Raw genomic sequence first — 14,440 nt, 5'->3', positions numbered from 1 at the left:
GGGGTGCGTGGACGTGGTGCTGGGCGAGGGCTGACGTCAGCGGACTCTTGAAAAGTGGGGGTAGGGGGAGAGATCCAAAGGTGACGGCCCTTTGACAACCAGGACCTTGAATTCGGAAAAGCTGGTTTGGGCATTTCTGGCAAGTGCTGTTCTGCCCGCCCAGCTCTCTGCCTCTGCCCTCTGCGTGCTGCTCCTCTGGGTCAGTGGATCTTGCGCCTCAAGACCAGTCCGGAAGCAGCAAGGAGAGGAAGATTGTCCACAAACAAGCAGGTTAGGGCGGGGGTGCTGTTTGGGGATACTTGGGGTGGACGATGGTGGAAACTTTCAAACTCGAGTGGGCCCGCGGACCTTCTCTGAACCCTCCTCCTACCCGCCTCTACACCATTTCAGGGCTTGGGATCAAGACAGAGCTGTGCAGGTACAGACGAAATGAAGAGGCTGGGGGGGCGGGGCGGGGGGGTGGGAGCGTGTGTCAGAGAGTCCTGGGGTGGGGGTGGCAGGACCTCGCCTGGCCTGGTTACTTTCGGTCCATCAAGCACTCCTTTCCCGAGTGGGGGTGGGGGGGCTTAGGTTTGGTGGAGGCGGAAACACGGAAGAGGGAGGAAGGAAATTGCTCCAGAGAGTGGAAGTTGGTATAATGGCTTGGGGGGGCGGAGGAGTGGTCCCCCGCCACCTCTGAGGTGTTGGGAGGGGGTGAGGGGGTGGGTTAGCCAAGTGCGGAGTTGGAGACTTCGTGCATTTCAAGCCTGTCCAGCTTCTAGACACTGTCCAGCCACCACCTTCCATTTTGTTACAAGGAAGGAGGTGTGGTGTCACTTTCCAAGGAAATGACTGACAGGGTGTGTGTGTGTAGATTAAGGAGGTCTGAGAAGGGGGAGTGGGGAGCTGATGGCAAGGGGTAATGAGCTTCAAACCTCAGCTCTGTGAGGAAGGCAGAGTAACCAGAGGAGGAAAACTTTGGGCTATTAGGGAAAAGGACCCCAGGTTCAGGAGAAGGTGCTGTCTGGGATGAGGTCCCCACCCCCCTGAGCACTCAGCACCTGCCTCCCCCCTCCTCTGCCTGCAGGTTTGCAAGAAGAGGTGCACTTCCTGGCAAGAAAGAGAAGGAAAAAACAGGTGTTCCCAGAACACCTGGAGGAGCAGGGGAGGTAAGGAACGGACTTGAGTCCTTAAATTTGTCAGACTGGGATGGAATGGTTAAACATGAGGTCAGAGAATCTGGAGGTGGAGAAAGTGTTCAAAATTGCATTCCCCATAGAGGAAAGGAGTCAGTGGTCAAGATCCCAAGTGCTGGGTCCCTGCCACAGCCCCGTTTGTTAGTCTGTAGTTTAGTTGTCTGCATGCAATGGCACAAAAGTAGGACACTGAAGCCTCAAATCCTTCTTTCATTCCTAGGTTCAGTGTATCTGCAGCTGCATCAGAGCCTGCCAGCTGTAGCTGCAGAATCCTCCTGGACGTGGAGCACGTCTCTGGACCAGAGCAAGCCATCTCTGCTAGTGTCCAGACCTTCGTCCTAGCATGGGCCGCACTCGGGAGGCTGGCTGTGTGGCTGCTGGAGTGGTAATCGGGGCTGGTGCCTGCTACTGCGTGTACAGACTGACCTGGGGAAAAGATGAGAGTGAGAAAATGTGGGATGATGATGACGACGATGACGACGATGACGATGAAGATGAGGAGGAGTCTAGTGATATTTCAGAAACTGGGGTTGTGACTGGGGAAGGAGCTAATGCAGGGGCAGAAGCCGGAGCTAAACTTCAGAGTGACTCACGGCCTAAGGCTGAGGTGGGTGTAGAACTTGAGAGCGGTCCAGCTGTAAAGGTGGAGGTCCATTCCGGAGTCCAGAGCGGAGGTGGTCTAGAGGCCAAGGCCAAGGCCCTTTTCAGCAGTCTGAAGGAACAGGCGAGCGCCAAGGCTGGCAGAGTGTCCAGGTTGGGTACCATCTCTGGGACCAGGACCCTTGCACCAAGTTTACCCTTCCCAGGTGGCCGGGGTGGAAGCTGCCACCCCACCAAGAATGGGGCTAGGGCTGGAGGCAGGACAAGTGGAAAATCCAAGGGAAGGGCCCGAGGTAAGAGCACGAGGACTCCAGCTACAGCATGGCCTGTTCGCAGGGGCAAATTCAACTTTCCCTATAAAATTGATGATATTTTGGGTGCGACTGACCTTCAAAAGGTCCTTAACATCCTGGAAAGAACAAATGATCCTTTTATTCAAGAAGTAGCCTTGGTCACTCTGGGTAACAATGCAGCGTATTCATTTAACCAAAATGCCATTCGTGAATTGGGTGGTCTCCCAATTATTGCAAAAATGATAAAAACGAGAGATCCAATTATCAGGGAAAAGGCTTACAATGCCCTTAATAACCTGAGTGTCAACGCTGAAAATCAGGGCAAGATTAAGACATATATCAGTCAAGTGTGTGATGACACTATGATCTGCCGAGTGGACTCAGCTGTGCAGATGGCTGGACTGAGACTCCTAACCAACATGACTGTGACTAATCATTACCAACATTTGCTTTCTTATTCTTTTCCAGACTTTTTTGCTTTGTTATTTCTGGGAAATTATTTCACCAAGATTCAGATTATGAAACTAATTATAAACTTTACTGAAAATCCAGCCATGACAAGAGAGCTGGTCAGTTGTAAAGTCCCATCAGAACTGATTTCCCTCTTTAACAGGGAATGGGACAGAGAGATTCTTCTCAATATCCTCACCCTATTTGAGAATATAAATGACAACATAAAAAGTGAAGGGCTTGCATCATCCAGGAAAGAATTCAGCAGAAGTTCCCTTTTTTTCTTATTCAAAGAATCTGGAGTGTGTGTTAAGAAAATCAAAGCGTTAGCAAATCACAATGATCTGGTGGTGAAAGTAAAAGTTTTGAAAGTATTGACCAAACTCTAATGCGGGTCCAGCCCAAGCAATATCACAGTGATATTTTAGTTTGCACTTGGAAACAATGTATTTTGTAAGTTCTTTGATTTTCACTGTGCTTATATGGCAAAGAGGTCATTTTAGCTGCTGTTTTGGAATATCACAGGTCATCGGCAGCAGTACTGGTTGCGACAACTGGCTTTAGGCTGAACTATTCTAAGGAGGCCCCATGAACACTAGAGCTTGTACAAAGGACGCATACAATGATTCCACCTTGCTATCTAGATTGAGATATTTTTACTCTTTCCTCTACTTAAACTGACAGCAAACTAATCATGAATAAGCTACACTTTTGTATTGGTTTACATTTGTTAATCTAAGACTTGTGCTTCATCAATAAAGTTGTGCATTTTAAGCAGAAAAAAAAGACCTGTCTTTCTCCTTGAGTTTATGATGCATTTAGAAAGGCAAGGTGTTTGGAAACAGAAAGATACTAACAACACCGGAGCCCCTGATCATGGCCACCTTTTCTCATCAGTGCAGAGACCGCCACTGGCACGGTGCTCAGGGCAAGTTTTATGGAGGAGGCAGAAGCTTCAAGAAGCTGGGCACGAAGGGTGGGGTAAAAACAGGGCAGAAGGACATTAGAGGAGGGAGGAGTGATGAAAAGAAAGGCATGGAGGGGGGGCTCCTGCTCCAGACAGGAGGCTGGCCTGCCTGGAGTACACAGTGTGGGGAGGGGAGTGATGGGAAGATAGTCCAGCAGTTGGGACCAGACTGAGTCCTGGAGAACTGCTCCCCACCACTGCTAAACCGAGGTGTCCTAATGTTACTCCGCCCACCCCTGGGAGACACCAGAGTCTGTCTGTCTTGACCAGAGGAATGATAGGATGCTAGGAAAGTTGTGGCTGATGTGTGAGCAGGATGGGTTGAGTTGGAGTGGAGAGAGGAGTGCCCCCTGGAGCCTGGAAAATCAGTCAGGAAGATACAGCACAGTTCAGGCAGGAGATGACAAAGGAGTGAGGTGTCACTGCTGGGTGGCCTGGGAATGGTGAGGGGAAGTGGAAAGTGCCAGAACCTTGAATCAAGAAGTGCTGGAGAGCCTCCCCTGGTGGCACAGCAGTTGAATGCTGGGTTGTGAGGCTGCCAGCAGCCTCTGCAGCACCAGTTCTATCCCAGGCCACCCGCGAGGGTCCCACCAAAAAAAATAAATAAATAAAAAAGTGCTGGAACCTATTCTGGGCACATACAGAGAGGGAAATTTTTATGTTAGGATCCTGTGGGCACTTGATAGGAAAACATCCTTTCTTGGCCAATGGAAGTGGTGGTGGCCATGTAAGTGAATATGTTAGTTACTACTTTGACATCAGAAGAAGATAGAACAGAAGAATACTTTTTTATTTTATGTTTTTTACATCATTTTTCATTTTTGCACAATGTATGCATTTTCATCTTGGTTATAGTTCCCATGTAATTCCCACCACCCTTGTTTTGATCCTACTCCCTTCTCCCCTCCCCTGTAATGTGTCTCTGGTTTATAGTTGCTTGTGGATTTTGATTTTTACTGTATTATAATTAGTCTTTTTCCTGATCCCTTATTTAGGTTTTCTAAATTCCTGCTATGAGATCATCCGCTATTTTTCTTTTTCTTTCTGGCTTTTTTCGCTGAGCATGATCCCTTCGAGCTCCATCCATGTTGCTGCAAATTGCATGAGTTTATCTTTTTTGATTGCTGAGTAATATTCCATTATGTATATGTACCACATAGAAGAATACTTTTTAGTGCTGCTATGAGATCACTTTTGCAAGGGTGGTTAGGGTAGGGCCTTGAGGGAACCATAGAGAGAGCTGTTGGTGTACATCCTGGAGAAGATACACCCCTCTCCTACCCAGAGTGCGGATGAGGGTGTGGGGAGAGGAGCATTCTCTGGGGTCCTGATGGGAGCGCACATTTGGTACGAGGTCCCTTTGGACACATTCCAGAAACTGTCAAGAGGTGCACGTTCTTCAGTCAGGTAATTCCACTTGTCGAAATTTATCATTATGAAATAGTTGGCTTGCATTAAGCTGTGCATCTCTTGCACCGTTGTGAAGAATGAAAAGTTGTGAATGACCCAAGTGTCTCAAAAATAGGCAAACTAAGGTATACCTGCACACTGAGACATTTTGCAGCTCTTAAAAACACTGATGAGCATCTACATTTATTTACAAGGAAGAATTTAGCATTTAATCTTAGTGGAAAAGCCAATTGCATGAGTATATATTTAATATATCCATTTTTTAAGAAAATAAAACATTTACGTGCATTAAAACGTCTGAAAGACTATAGCAGAAAGAGAAGAATGGTTGAGTAATAGGATAATGCCTGAATTTACTAATATAGCCCTTTATACTTCATCTATGTTTTCTTACATGTTCCTTTTTGTGTATAATTGTTGGAAATAAAATGAGAATTTTGGATATAAGCTAGGTTAGAAATGAAGGAGATGATTTGGGGGAATGATTGGGGTTTATGTGGATATGTTTGGAGAATATATTGAATGGAAAAATATTTAGATCAACAAGGGAGACATGTTAAAATGATAGATGAGTTGATGATTAAATGAGGTACTATATGTAAACTACTAAATAATGTTTGAACATAACAGCTAATTGGTAAGTAGGCACCCTTAATTACCTAAAAGACTGGATGGATAATATTTGGCTTAACTTTTTTTTTCTAAGGTGTCATTCTGCATATGCTAATGGTATTTTTCCAGTTTTATTGAGATATAATTCACATATAACATTGCTAAGTTTAAGGTTTACAATGTGTTGGTTTGATACATTTACATATCATAAAATAATTACCACCATGGCAACAACTAGCACCTCCATTCCATCACATAATTACCATTTATTTTCTGCATGATGTTAAGATTTACTCTCTCAATAACTTTCTGGTAAATAATACAGTATTATGAGCTATTGGATTCCACATATAAGTGCTATCTTATAGTATTTGTCTTTCTCTGTCTAACCTATTTCACTTAACATAATGCCTTCAAGTTGTAGCCAAGTAGTCACAAACAGAAGGATTTCCTTTCTCTCATGGCTGAGTAAATACTCCCGTGTGTGTGTGTGTGTGTGTGTGTGTGTGTTTGTGTGTGTGTGTGTGTGTGTGTGTATGTATCTGAAAATCTTTACCCATTCATCCATGTCTATTTTAAATAATATGGCAATGAATGTGGGGTGCAGATAGCCTTTCAAGATCCTATTTTCATTTCCTTTGGATATACACCCAGAAGTGGAATTGCTGGATCATATGGTCATTCTATTTTTTATGTTTTTGAAGACTCTTCTTACTGTTTGCATAGTGGCTGTATTAGTTTACACACCCAGCAACAGTCTCCAAGAGTTCCCTTCTCTGTGTAAACTTAACAAAGGAGGTGAATGAAAAATGAATGAAAAATTTGAGACATTAAATAAATAAAAAGAATACATTAAAATAAATAGAAAACATACAAAATATGGAAAGATATTTCCTGCTCCTGGATTGAAAGAATTAACATGGTTAAAATGGCCATCCCACCCAAACCAATTTATAGATTCAATTGCAATCCCTGTCTAAGCACCAATGGTATTCTTCAAAGAAATAGACAAACATTACTGAAATTCATATGGAACCACAAAAGTCCCTGAATAGCCAAAACAATCCTGACAAAAAAGACGAGTGGTGCTATCACACTCTCAGGCTTTAAATTATAATATAAAGGCACAATAATTAAAGCAGCATGGTACTAGAAGAAAAACAGATACACAAACCAAGGAATAGAAGTCAGAGCCCAGAAATAAAACCATACATCTACTAACCTACGACAAAGGAGCCAAGAATATACATTGGAGAAAGGAGAGTCTTTTCAATAAATGATGTTCGGAAAACTGGACGGTCCCATGCAAAAGGATGAAACCAGACGGTCCCATGCACCATCTCACATCTCACACATAAATTAACTCAAAGTGGATTAAAGCCATAGATGAAAGACTCAGAGAATACAGGCAAACACTCCCTGACATTGGCTTCAGTGATGTCTCTCTGGATTTGTCTCCAATGGCAAGAGAAACAAAAGTAAATATAAACAAATAGGACTACATAAAAGCAAAAATCTTCTGCACAGGCAAAGAAACTATCAAAACCACACTGAGATACCATCTCATATCTGTGAGAATGGCCGATGTCAAAAAGTTCAGAAATAACAAGTGTTTTTGGTGAGGATGTGGAGTAAAAGGAATTCTTTTATATTGTTGGTGGGAATATGGACTGGCCCATCCTCTCAGGAAAGCAGTATGGAGTTTCCTCAAAATATTAAAAATAGGTCTACCATATAATCAGCAGTTCCACCCCTAGGTATCTGCCCAAACGATACAAAAACACTAATTTGAAGGGATGTAAATACTCTGATACTCATTGCAACCCTATTTCAATAACCAAGTTATGGAAACAACCTATGTGCCCAATGACAGAGGAGCAGGTTAGAAAAATGTGGTGTGTGTGTATATATATATATATATATATATATATATATATATGTATATACATTGTGTGTGTGTGTATATATATATATATATATATATATATATATATATATATACACACATACAATGTAATACTACTCAGCTGTAAAAAATAAAATGAACTCTTGCCTTTTGTGACAACATAGTTGGAACTGGAGTGGATAATGTTAGGTGAAATAAGTCAGAAGAAGAAAAAAGACAAATACCAGATCATTTCTCTTATATGTGAAATATAGAGAAATAAAGGTTCATAAAAAACAAACCAGTAACAAGCCCTGGAAATCTGACTGTGGAACTGAGGGTACAAGATGGGGAGTGGGAGGGGTGGAGAGAAAGGGGAGGGACCCAATGAATTATGGTGGAGGACTGAGGATGCCTTGGTGGTGTGTGTGGTGTGGTAACAAGCATAGAAGAGGTGTGATCTTGCGCCTTTGAATCACATACTGTGTTGTAAACCAATGTTGCCTCAATTAAAAAAAAGAAGAAAAAAAGAAGAAAAAAAAGAGTTCCCTTTCTCCATCCCCTTACTTGCACGTGTTATCTCCTCTTTTTTAATGATAGTCTTTCTGACAGGTGTGAAGGGATAGCTTATTGTGGCTCAGGTTTGCATTTCTTTAATGATTATTGGTGTTGAGCATCTCATTACTTGTCGACCTAGTAGTATTGAATAAACAGTGAAAATATTTCCTTTGAAGAATGGGGTCTTTGCTCCCTTCTAAGAACAGAAAGTGCAATCTCAATTTCTACTACATTCCTGACATCTGCGTGTTATTGCTGTGATTTAGACAGGAAGCCTCAGGCAATTTTTCTCAGGATACAGTTGGGTGGAATACTGGAATACATGTATGTGTCTTTGGGTTTCACAGTTCATGATAAATGATTTTTTTTACATGTATCCATAAGGGCAGGTTCATTATTGTATAAGAAGGGGAAAAGGACACCTGCACAGACACAAGCAGGCAGAAAAAGCCACCTCTGAAGGGGACAGGTTTGCAAAGAGAAACACCTGCATAGACACAGGTGGGCAGAAGGCTGCTGTCAATAAATGTTTTTAAGTGTTCTGTTTTCATGAAAGGAATTTATTATAAATATACTCTGTATTTTCTTTTCTTTTTCTTTTTAATTTTTTTTTTATTTTTGCATACAAGAACTGGGACATAGGCCAGAGGTGCAGAGGATGAGAGGATTCACCAGAGACAGAGCGGGGAGCAGAACAGGCGGATATACTGAAATACGCTGCTGATGGGAGCAGTGGGTGAGACAGGAGAGGTCTGCTGCACCATGTGGGTTGGCTCCCTGCCTGGCTGGGGATTGAACAGCACTGAGACTTAAACCCCTGAGCCACCAGGGATGCCCTATACTCTGTATTTTCAGGTGTTCCTTAGTGACTTGGGAGCCAAATTTTGTGTTTATATGAAGTATTGTCAGGGCACTAAGTAGTAATACTGTATTTTATTGATCATGAAACAGACTTTCTTTTCATAATTTATCATCTCTGAAGTAGTGATGCATTTTATAGTTGATGGCACCTTAACATTATGTTACAGTTTAATAAGAAGTATATTGTGTTTCTTAGTGGTATATAAAATAATGATATATCTAATAATCAAAGACATTTTAGATCAAAGAAATCCTGCTTCTAGTCAATGTGAAAAAATTGTAAACATGTACTTAAAAGATCCAGGATGCATTTATTCCCTAGTAAGTGCATCATTTTGTATTTAAAAAGGTTTTGCAGTATTTTGTGTTAGAAACCTGGCAGGGGGTGAGTAGGATTCATCAGGCTCCCCTTAATGAAAGAATGTTTAAATCAAGAGAATCTGTTGTTGCAGACGTAGTATCTCCGAAGCAACATTGCCAATCTCATGGAATTAACATTAATTCAAATATGTTTAGTTTTGTAGCGTGGTTAATTTTATTTATTGATCTGATCAAATGTAAACACACATTTAATTATGGCAGAGAGGAGACTTATCCTTATAAACTGACACTGTTTGGAAAATCAATTAACATTTATGCAGTCATAATCACAAGTACAATTTTAGCATTTTGTTTTAGTACTTGTTTTACATGTTTGAGGCCATGGGTTGGCACTAGCAGCTGAGTCCCAAAATTACCACTTAAAATTCAAAATGAAATGCTTCAAAGTCTTCTTAGACACATTTCCTTTCTTTATACTGTCACATGTGACTTATACTTTTGCCATAACATTATAGTTGGTAAACACTGCTTTGCCATTATGAAAAAAATAGTATATGATCACCAAAGGCCATAGTGTAGTTCTGGAGGACTACAGTCTCTTACAGCTCTACACAACATACAACACAAAGAGTAAACTTTGTATTGCAATAATACAAAACGATTTGTTTGTAGAAATGCTAATTTATTTTCTGCTACATTTGAATTTTGTGGAGGTGTTTATAGTTTGTGAGTCATAAGGAGGAAGATAGCAATTATTTAATGATTACTCAGCAGAGATGACTGAATGCATAGCATATAGTATCACTAGGTGTTAACATAGAATTTACCAAAAAAATACAAAATTAGAAAACACTGACCTATACAACCTAAGTGTAAGGTTATATGAGTTTTATAGGTTACATATATGACATTTACAGATGTTACAGAGGTTATTTTTTCAGTCTTGAGGACTACAAATTACAAAATGGACAGAGATGGCAACATAGTAACCTAGGTAATACATTTTTTTCCTGTGCACAAAACTTTATCAACATTCATGTAACAATCTTACTCATTCAAGATGGTATCTTATAATAATCTTCTTCAGAAGGTTACTATACCTTCACTTCAAATTATGCTACAAGTTATTCCCTCTAGAGGAGCTTTGAAATGCCAAATTCTTGGCTTCTACGAATGACACCTTTGAAAGGGGCAATTTCTACTCAGTCTCTGGCAGCACTATTCCAAGCTCATTTCTTTCACCAATCAAGAAAAAATTCAAGGTGTTCACTTTTGACCTGAAATCTTTCCACCAAAAAGCATTTAGCACATTTTGTTTTCTATTGACTACAGAGACAAATGCGTAGCAGCAAGAAAATAAAGATGGGAATTAAAAGGCAGTTATTAAAGAAAATGGATCAATTATATAGAAAGATATTTGACTCATGGCAGTTAAAAAAGAGCTACTAGAGTATATTATTAGCCAGATGCTTGAGTCATTACTGAATATGTTAAGAGTGAAACCATTCCAGGATGATCAAGTGTGTATATATCATTATCATTGCACTTCATTTCTTGCAACAAATACTCCAACCTAATAGGAAATATGAATTATTTCATTAATAGAGAAGAGCCATTTATTGAAGGAAATGTGAGTTACATTTAGAGTCCAATTAGAACACGCTGACCACTTAACAATTTCAACGACTTTTACTGGCATAGGAGGTTATTTCCTTTACTGACACTACTTTAAGAGGCCTCCACTAGCAATCTAAGTGCATGACAAGCGTAAAATACTTTAAGTTATAGGATTTGTTCAAGGTACACCTGAAAATGGTTGTCTGAAAAGAATAACCATTTGTATTGCCTGGAAAGATACAAATTGAAAGTGGAAGTTTCTCACTGGGGAAAAGCTCAGCTTTCTTCTTCCTACTACCTGTACCAGTTTCCCAGACTGCATTTCATAGCTTATTCTCTGTAGCTTCACTAAGGAATAAAAACCAGAGAGAAAACAATGGAGCTCAAGGACATCTGGGGTCACAAATGCAAGAAAATATTCATGTGCAAATAATGGTCAAAATATTTGCAATTCATGTCAATGAATTCAATTATTTATAGGAGATTTTTCATTGAAGAGAAAGGGAAATTATCACACAAATCCCTGCCTCCAAGTCTTTACTTTCAGTTTAATTTCCAAACAGAATCTCTTGAACAAATTATTTTTAACTTATCTTGAACACTGTTTATATAGAAAACTCAGGGGATCAAGTGAACTAGCTGTTCATTGTGGAAGGCCTGAAATTACATTACTATAGTAGAAAATACAGGAGATAGAAAAGAACTGAAAAGACAAATGACACATTAAATAAATTCAAATCTGTAATTCTTGTAGTTACTTAAAACATGGTTTTAGAAACTAAACCCAACATTTCCAGTAACTGTAGATGCAGTTAAAATAAAATTTGCCTTATAGCATGCCTGACTTAGGGCACAGGAATATGTCAGAACCTGGACATGTGAGGCACAACATTTTATCTACAACTCCCGTTTCCTTTACTGAGGATGTAAATTCAGTCACCATCTTCAGCTTCAGACTCAGACTCTTCTTCAGCATCTGTGAGCCACTCCACATTTTTTTTTTGTTGGCTCAAGGAAGACACTTTTCTCCTTTGCAAATGTGCATCTTTCTACCGCTTTCGAATGGGCTCTTCACTCAGAATTTCAGCTTTATAAAAAGCACAACTATTTTCTGGAAAGCTTTCATGAAATGAATGTTGTCATAGCAATACTCCTGAATCTTCAGTAACAGAGTTAGCTCAGGCTGACCTTGAGTAGTAAAGGCAGCAAATAGAGGGCTGGATTGCCTCAAGTGCATGATGGCTTGCTTTGCTGCGAGCTCCTCTTTTTTGTTCCATTCCATGGCGCTCATTGTGCCGGAGCAGACTAATCCAATGGCAGTGGGTTCTGGGATGTTGTTATTTTCTTTCATCTCCTCCTTGACACACAAAATTATATCCTTAAATGGATCACCACAGGACATCTGTTCTTGAAATTCTTTCTGAAGTTTCCTATGAGCTTCTATGGTTTGCTGATTCTGAAAATATTCTGAGAGCTCTTTCAAGCCTGCCTCAGTAAAATACTTGGCGAAGTGCTCAACACTTTCCTTTATTGACAAAAAAAAGATTCCAGCAGTGTTACCCATTCTCACATTGTGAAGACTTGCAACTCTTCCATTGATATCTTTTTCATTTATCTGGTTGTAAAGGGCTTGATAGCCAAAATGCTGAAACCATTTCTTCTAGCCAAAGTTTTTTCATAAAGGCGATCAAGAATGGATGCATTAAGTGCTCTAATTAGCCAGAAGAACACCAGCCAACACAACCAAAATTGTTCCTTTATGACTCTGAAACCCCCTTTAAGGGACAGCAGCAGACTTTTGATTTGTGATTTTTTTTGTTCATACTTTTGTGAAAGTGAAGGGTGCGGGATATGCCACCCCAAAATATGTCACTTTGACATGGGATTATTTGGAGCTACAGGCACTTGAAAAATAGCAGGTGTAAGAAGGATGCCCTGACATCCTCTTTCCTCCCAGAAAACAGGAGTTAAAACTCTTATGTGATTCAGCAATCAAAAAAGATAAATTCATGTCATTCTCAGCAACTTGGATAGAGCTGGAAGGGATTATGCTCAGTGGAATAAGTCAAATGGAAAAAGAAAAATATTAGAAGTTTTCACTCATAGGAGGAGTATAGGAGAACCAAACAAAGGTCAAAGGGAAAAAAAGACAAAACTTGCAGACAAACTGCAGGGGAGGGCGAGGGCAAGGGATCAAAAGTGGGGAGGAAAGAGCACAAGGGACTGTGGTGACAGTTTGCAGGTGATGAGGCTGTGGGAGATTTATGGGGATTTATTTATTGCACAAAAATGAATAACAACTTAAGAAAATTAGTTAATTAATTAAAAAAAATTAAAAATCTCATGTGAAAGATGCGCTCTCTATACCAGGAGGAAAGAAACATTTTTATCACTGGAGATGAAGAGCTGAGACTGATGGAATTCTGTACAAACAGATCTTGTTAAAATAACTTCTAGCTTCCTTTTTTTACTTATTTTACTTTTCCAAAATTGCCTCTCTTCCTTCAACCTAACATACAAGCAGTTAGGTTTTGCCACTTTGGAGGGAGTCTTCATTTATCTGTAAAATATGTATCGGGTAAAATTCATGTAAATAAATTTGTAAGTTTTGCTCTTGTGAATGAATCTTTTGCCCACAAAATATCAGTCCAGCACCTAAGATGGATAGAGGAAGAGTTTCCCTCTCCTATAAGAACTACATAAGCAAAGGAATTTATACGGAGTTTTAGATAAATAAATATTTAAGTCAGTTTACAATAATGATAATTTCACACAATACTAGAGCTCTTTGAGGAGTTATGAAAATTTCAGAATAATATTACTCAAATTTGATAAGCAATGCATTAGGTCAAGGGTGTTGTGTTACAAAAGGAAAGATGTGGATGGTACCTACATTTATCACACAGTTTTTTTAAAAATATTTATTTATGCATACAAGAACTGGGGTGCAGACCAGAGGTGCGGGGCCATGAGAGGATTCACCAGAGACAGAGTGGGGAACAGAACAGGCAGACCACCAAAATACACTGCTGAGGGGAGCAGCAGGTGAGTCAGGAGAGGTCTGCTGCGCCATGTGGGTTGCTCCCTGGCCGGTGGGATCAAACTCGTGCTGCAGTGGCTGGCGATAACTTGTTAGCGCTGTCTTTAACCCCTGCACACCAGAGAGGCCCCTGTCACACACTGTTTGACACTTTACATAATCCCATCATCACGGGAACCCAGCCTCCTCAGCAATGGGAGCCAGCAGGAACAGTGGTATTCTTTCAATCTGCTGGTCCACCACAAACCAATTGTGGCAGTTGCTCCTCAGAGCTCAGTAACTGCCATTTTTTTTTGTAATGGACCAATCAGGTGTGAGCTATCAGCTGATTGGTGCTAAATGATCCAATCAGACTTGTGGGTGGGGCATCCTGAAAGAGGATATAAGCAAGGGTTGGAGGGAGCTGAGAGAGGCCCAGAAGAAAGGTAGATGATGCCAGCCCCCAAAGAAGAGAAGATGGTTCCAGCCTCCAAAGAAGAAAGAAGAAAAGAAGCATCCAGCCGCCACCCTCCTAGGAGGTAAGAGAAGCCAAAGGACTCTGTCACAGACAGGGCCTCGGTCCTGTCTCTGACATTGCCTGAAAGGAGCACCAAAGGCCCTGGGCCCGGTGCCTCAAAGAGCTGTTGTTGGTATAACCCAACAACTCACAAA

General features: G+C 40.8%; 1 protein-coding gene and 1 pseudogene across 1 annotated transcript; one reads left to right on the top strand and one right to left on the bottom strand.

Moving 5' to 3' along the window:
* The first annotated feature begins 64 nt into the window (after positions 1 to 64).
* ARMCX1 (armadillo repeat containing X-linked 1) lies at positions 65 to 3,318 on the top strand. The gene is made up of 3 exons (XM_037512989.2): positions 65 to 270; positions 1,067 to 1,148; positions 1,396 to 3,318. The coding sequence occupies exon 3, from the start codon at positions 1,519 to 1,521 to the stop codon at positions 2,905 to 2,907; it is 1,389 nt and encodes a 462-aa protein (XP_037368886.1). The 5' UTR covers positions 65 to 270; positions 1,067 to 1,148; positions 1,396 to 1,518; the 3' UTR covers positions 2,908 to 3,318.
* An 8,363-nt stretch (positions 3,319 to 11,681) lies between these two features.
* Positions 11,682 to 13,305, bottom strand: LOC119245571 (eIF5-mimic protein 2-like; annotated as a pseudogene).
* Between the last annotated feature and the right edge of the window lie 1,135 nt (positions 13,306 to 14,440).

Source organism: Talpa occidentalis, unplaced genomic scaffold (genome assembly GCF_014898055.3).
Source record: "Talpa occidentalis isolate TD23 unplaced genomic scaffold, MPIMG_talOcc4v2.1 talOcc4.15, whole genome shotgun sequence".
Classification (NCBI taxonomy): domain Eukaryota; kingdom Metazoa; phylum Chordata; class Mammalia; order Eulipotyphla; family Talpidae; genus Talpa; species Talpa occidentalis.
The sequence above is the reverse complement of the archived record's forward strand: the minus strand, read 5'-3'. Positions and strand labels throughout refer to the sequence as shown.

Excerpts from the sequence above, each read along its gene's own strand:
- ARMCX1 (XM_037512989.2), top strand. The coding sequence starts at position 1,519 with ATGGGCCGCACTCGGGAGGCTGGCTGTGTGGCTGCTGGAGTGGTAATC.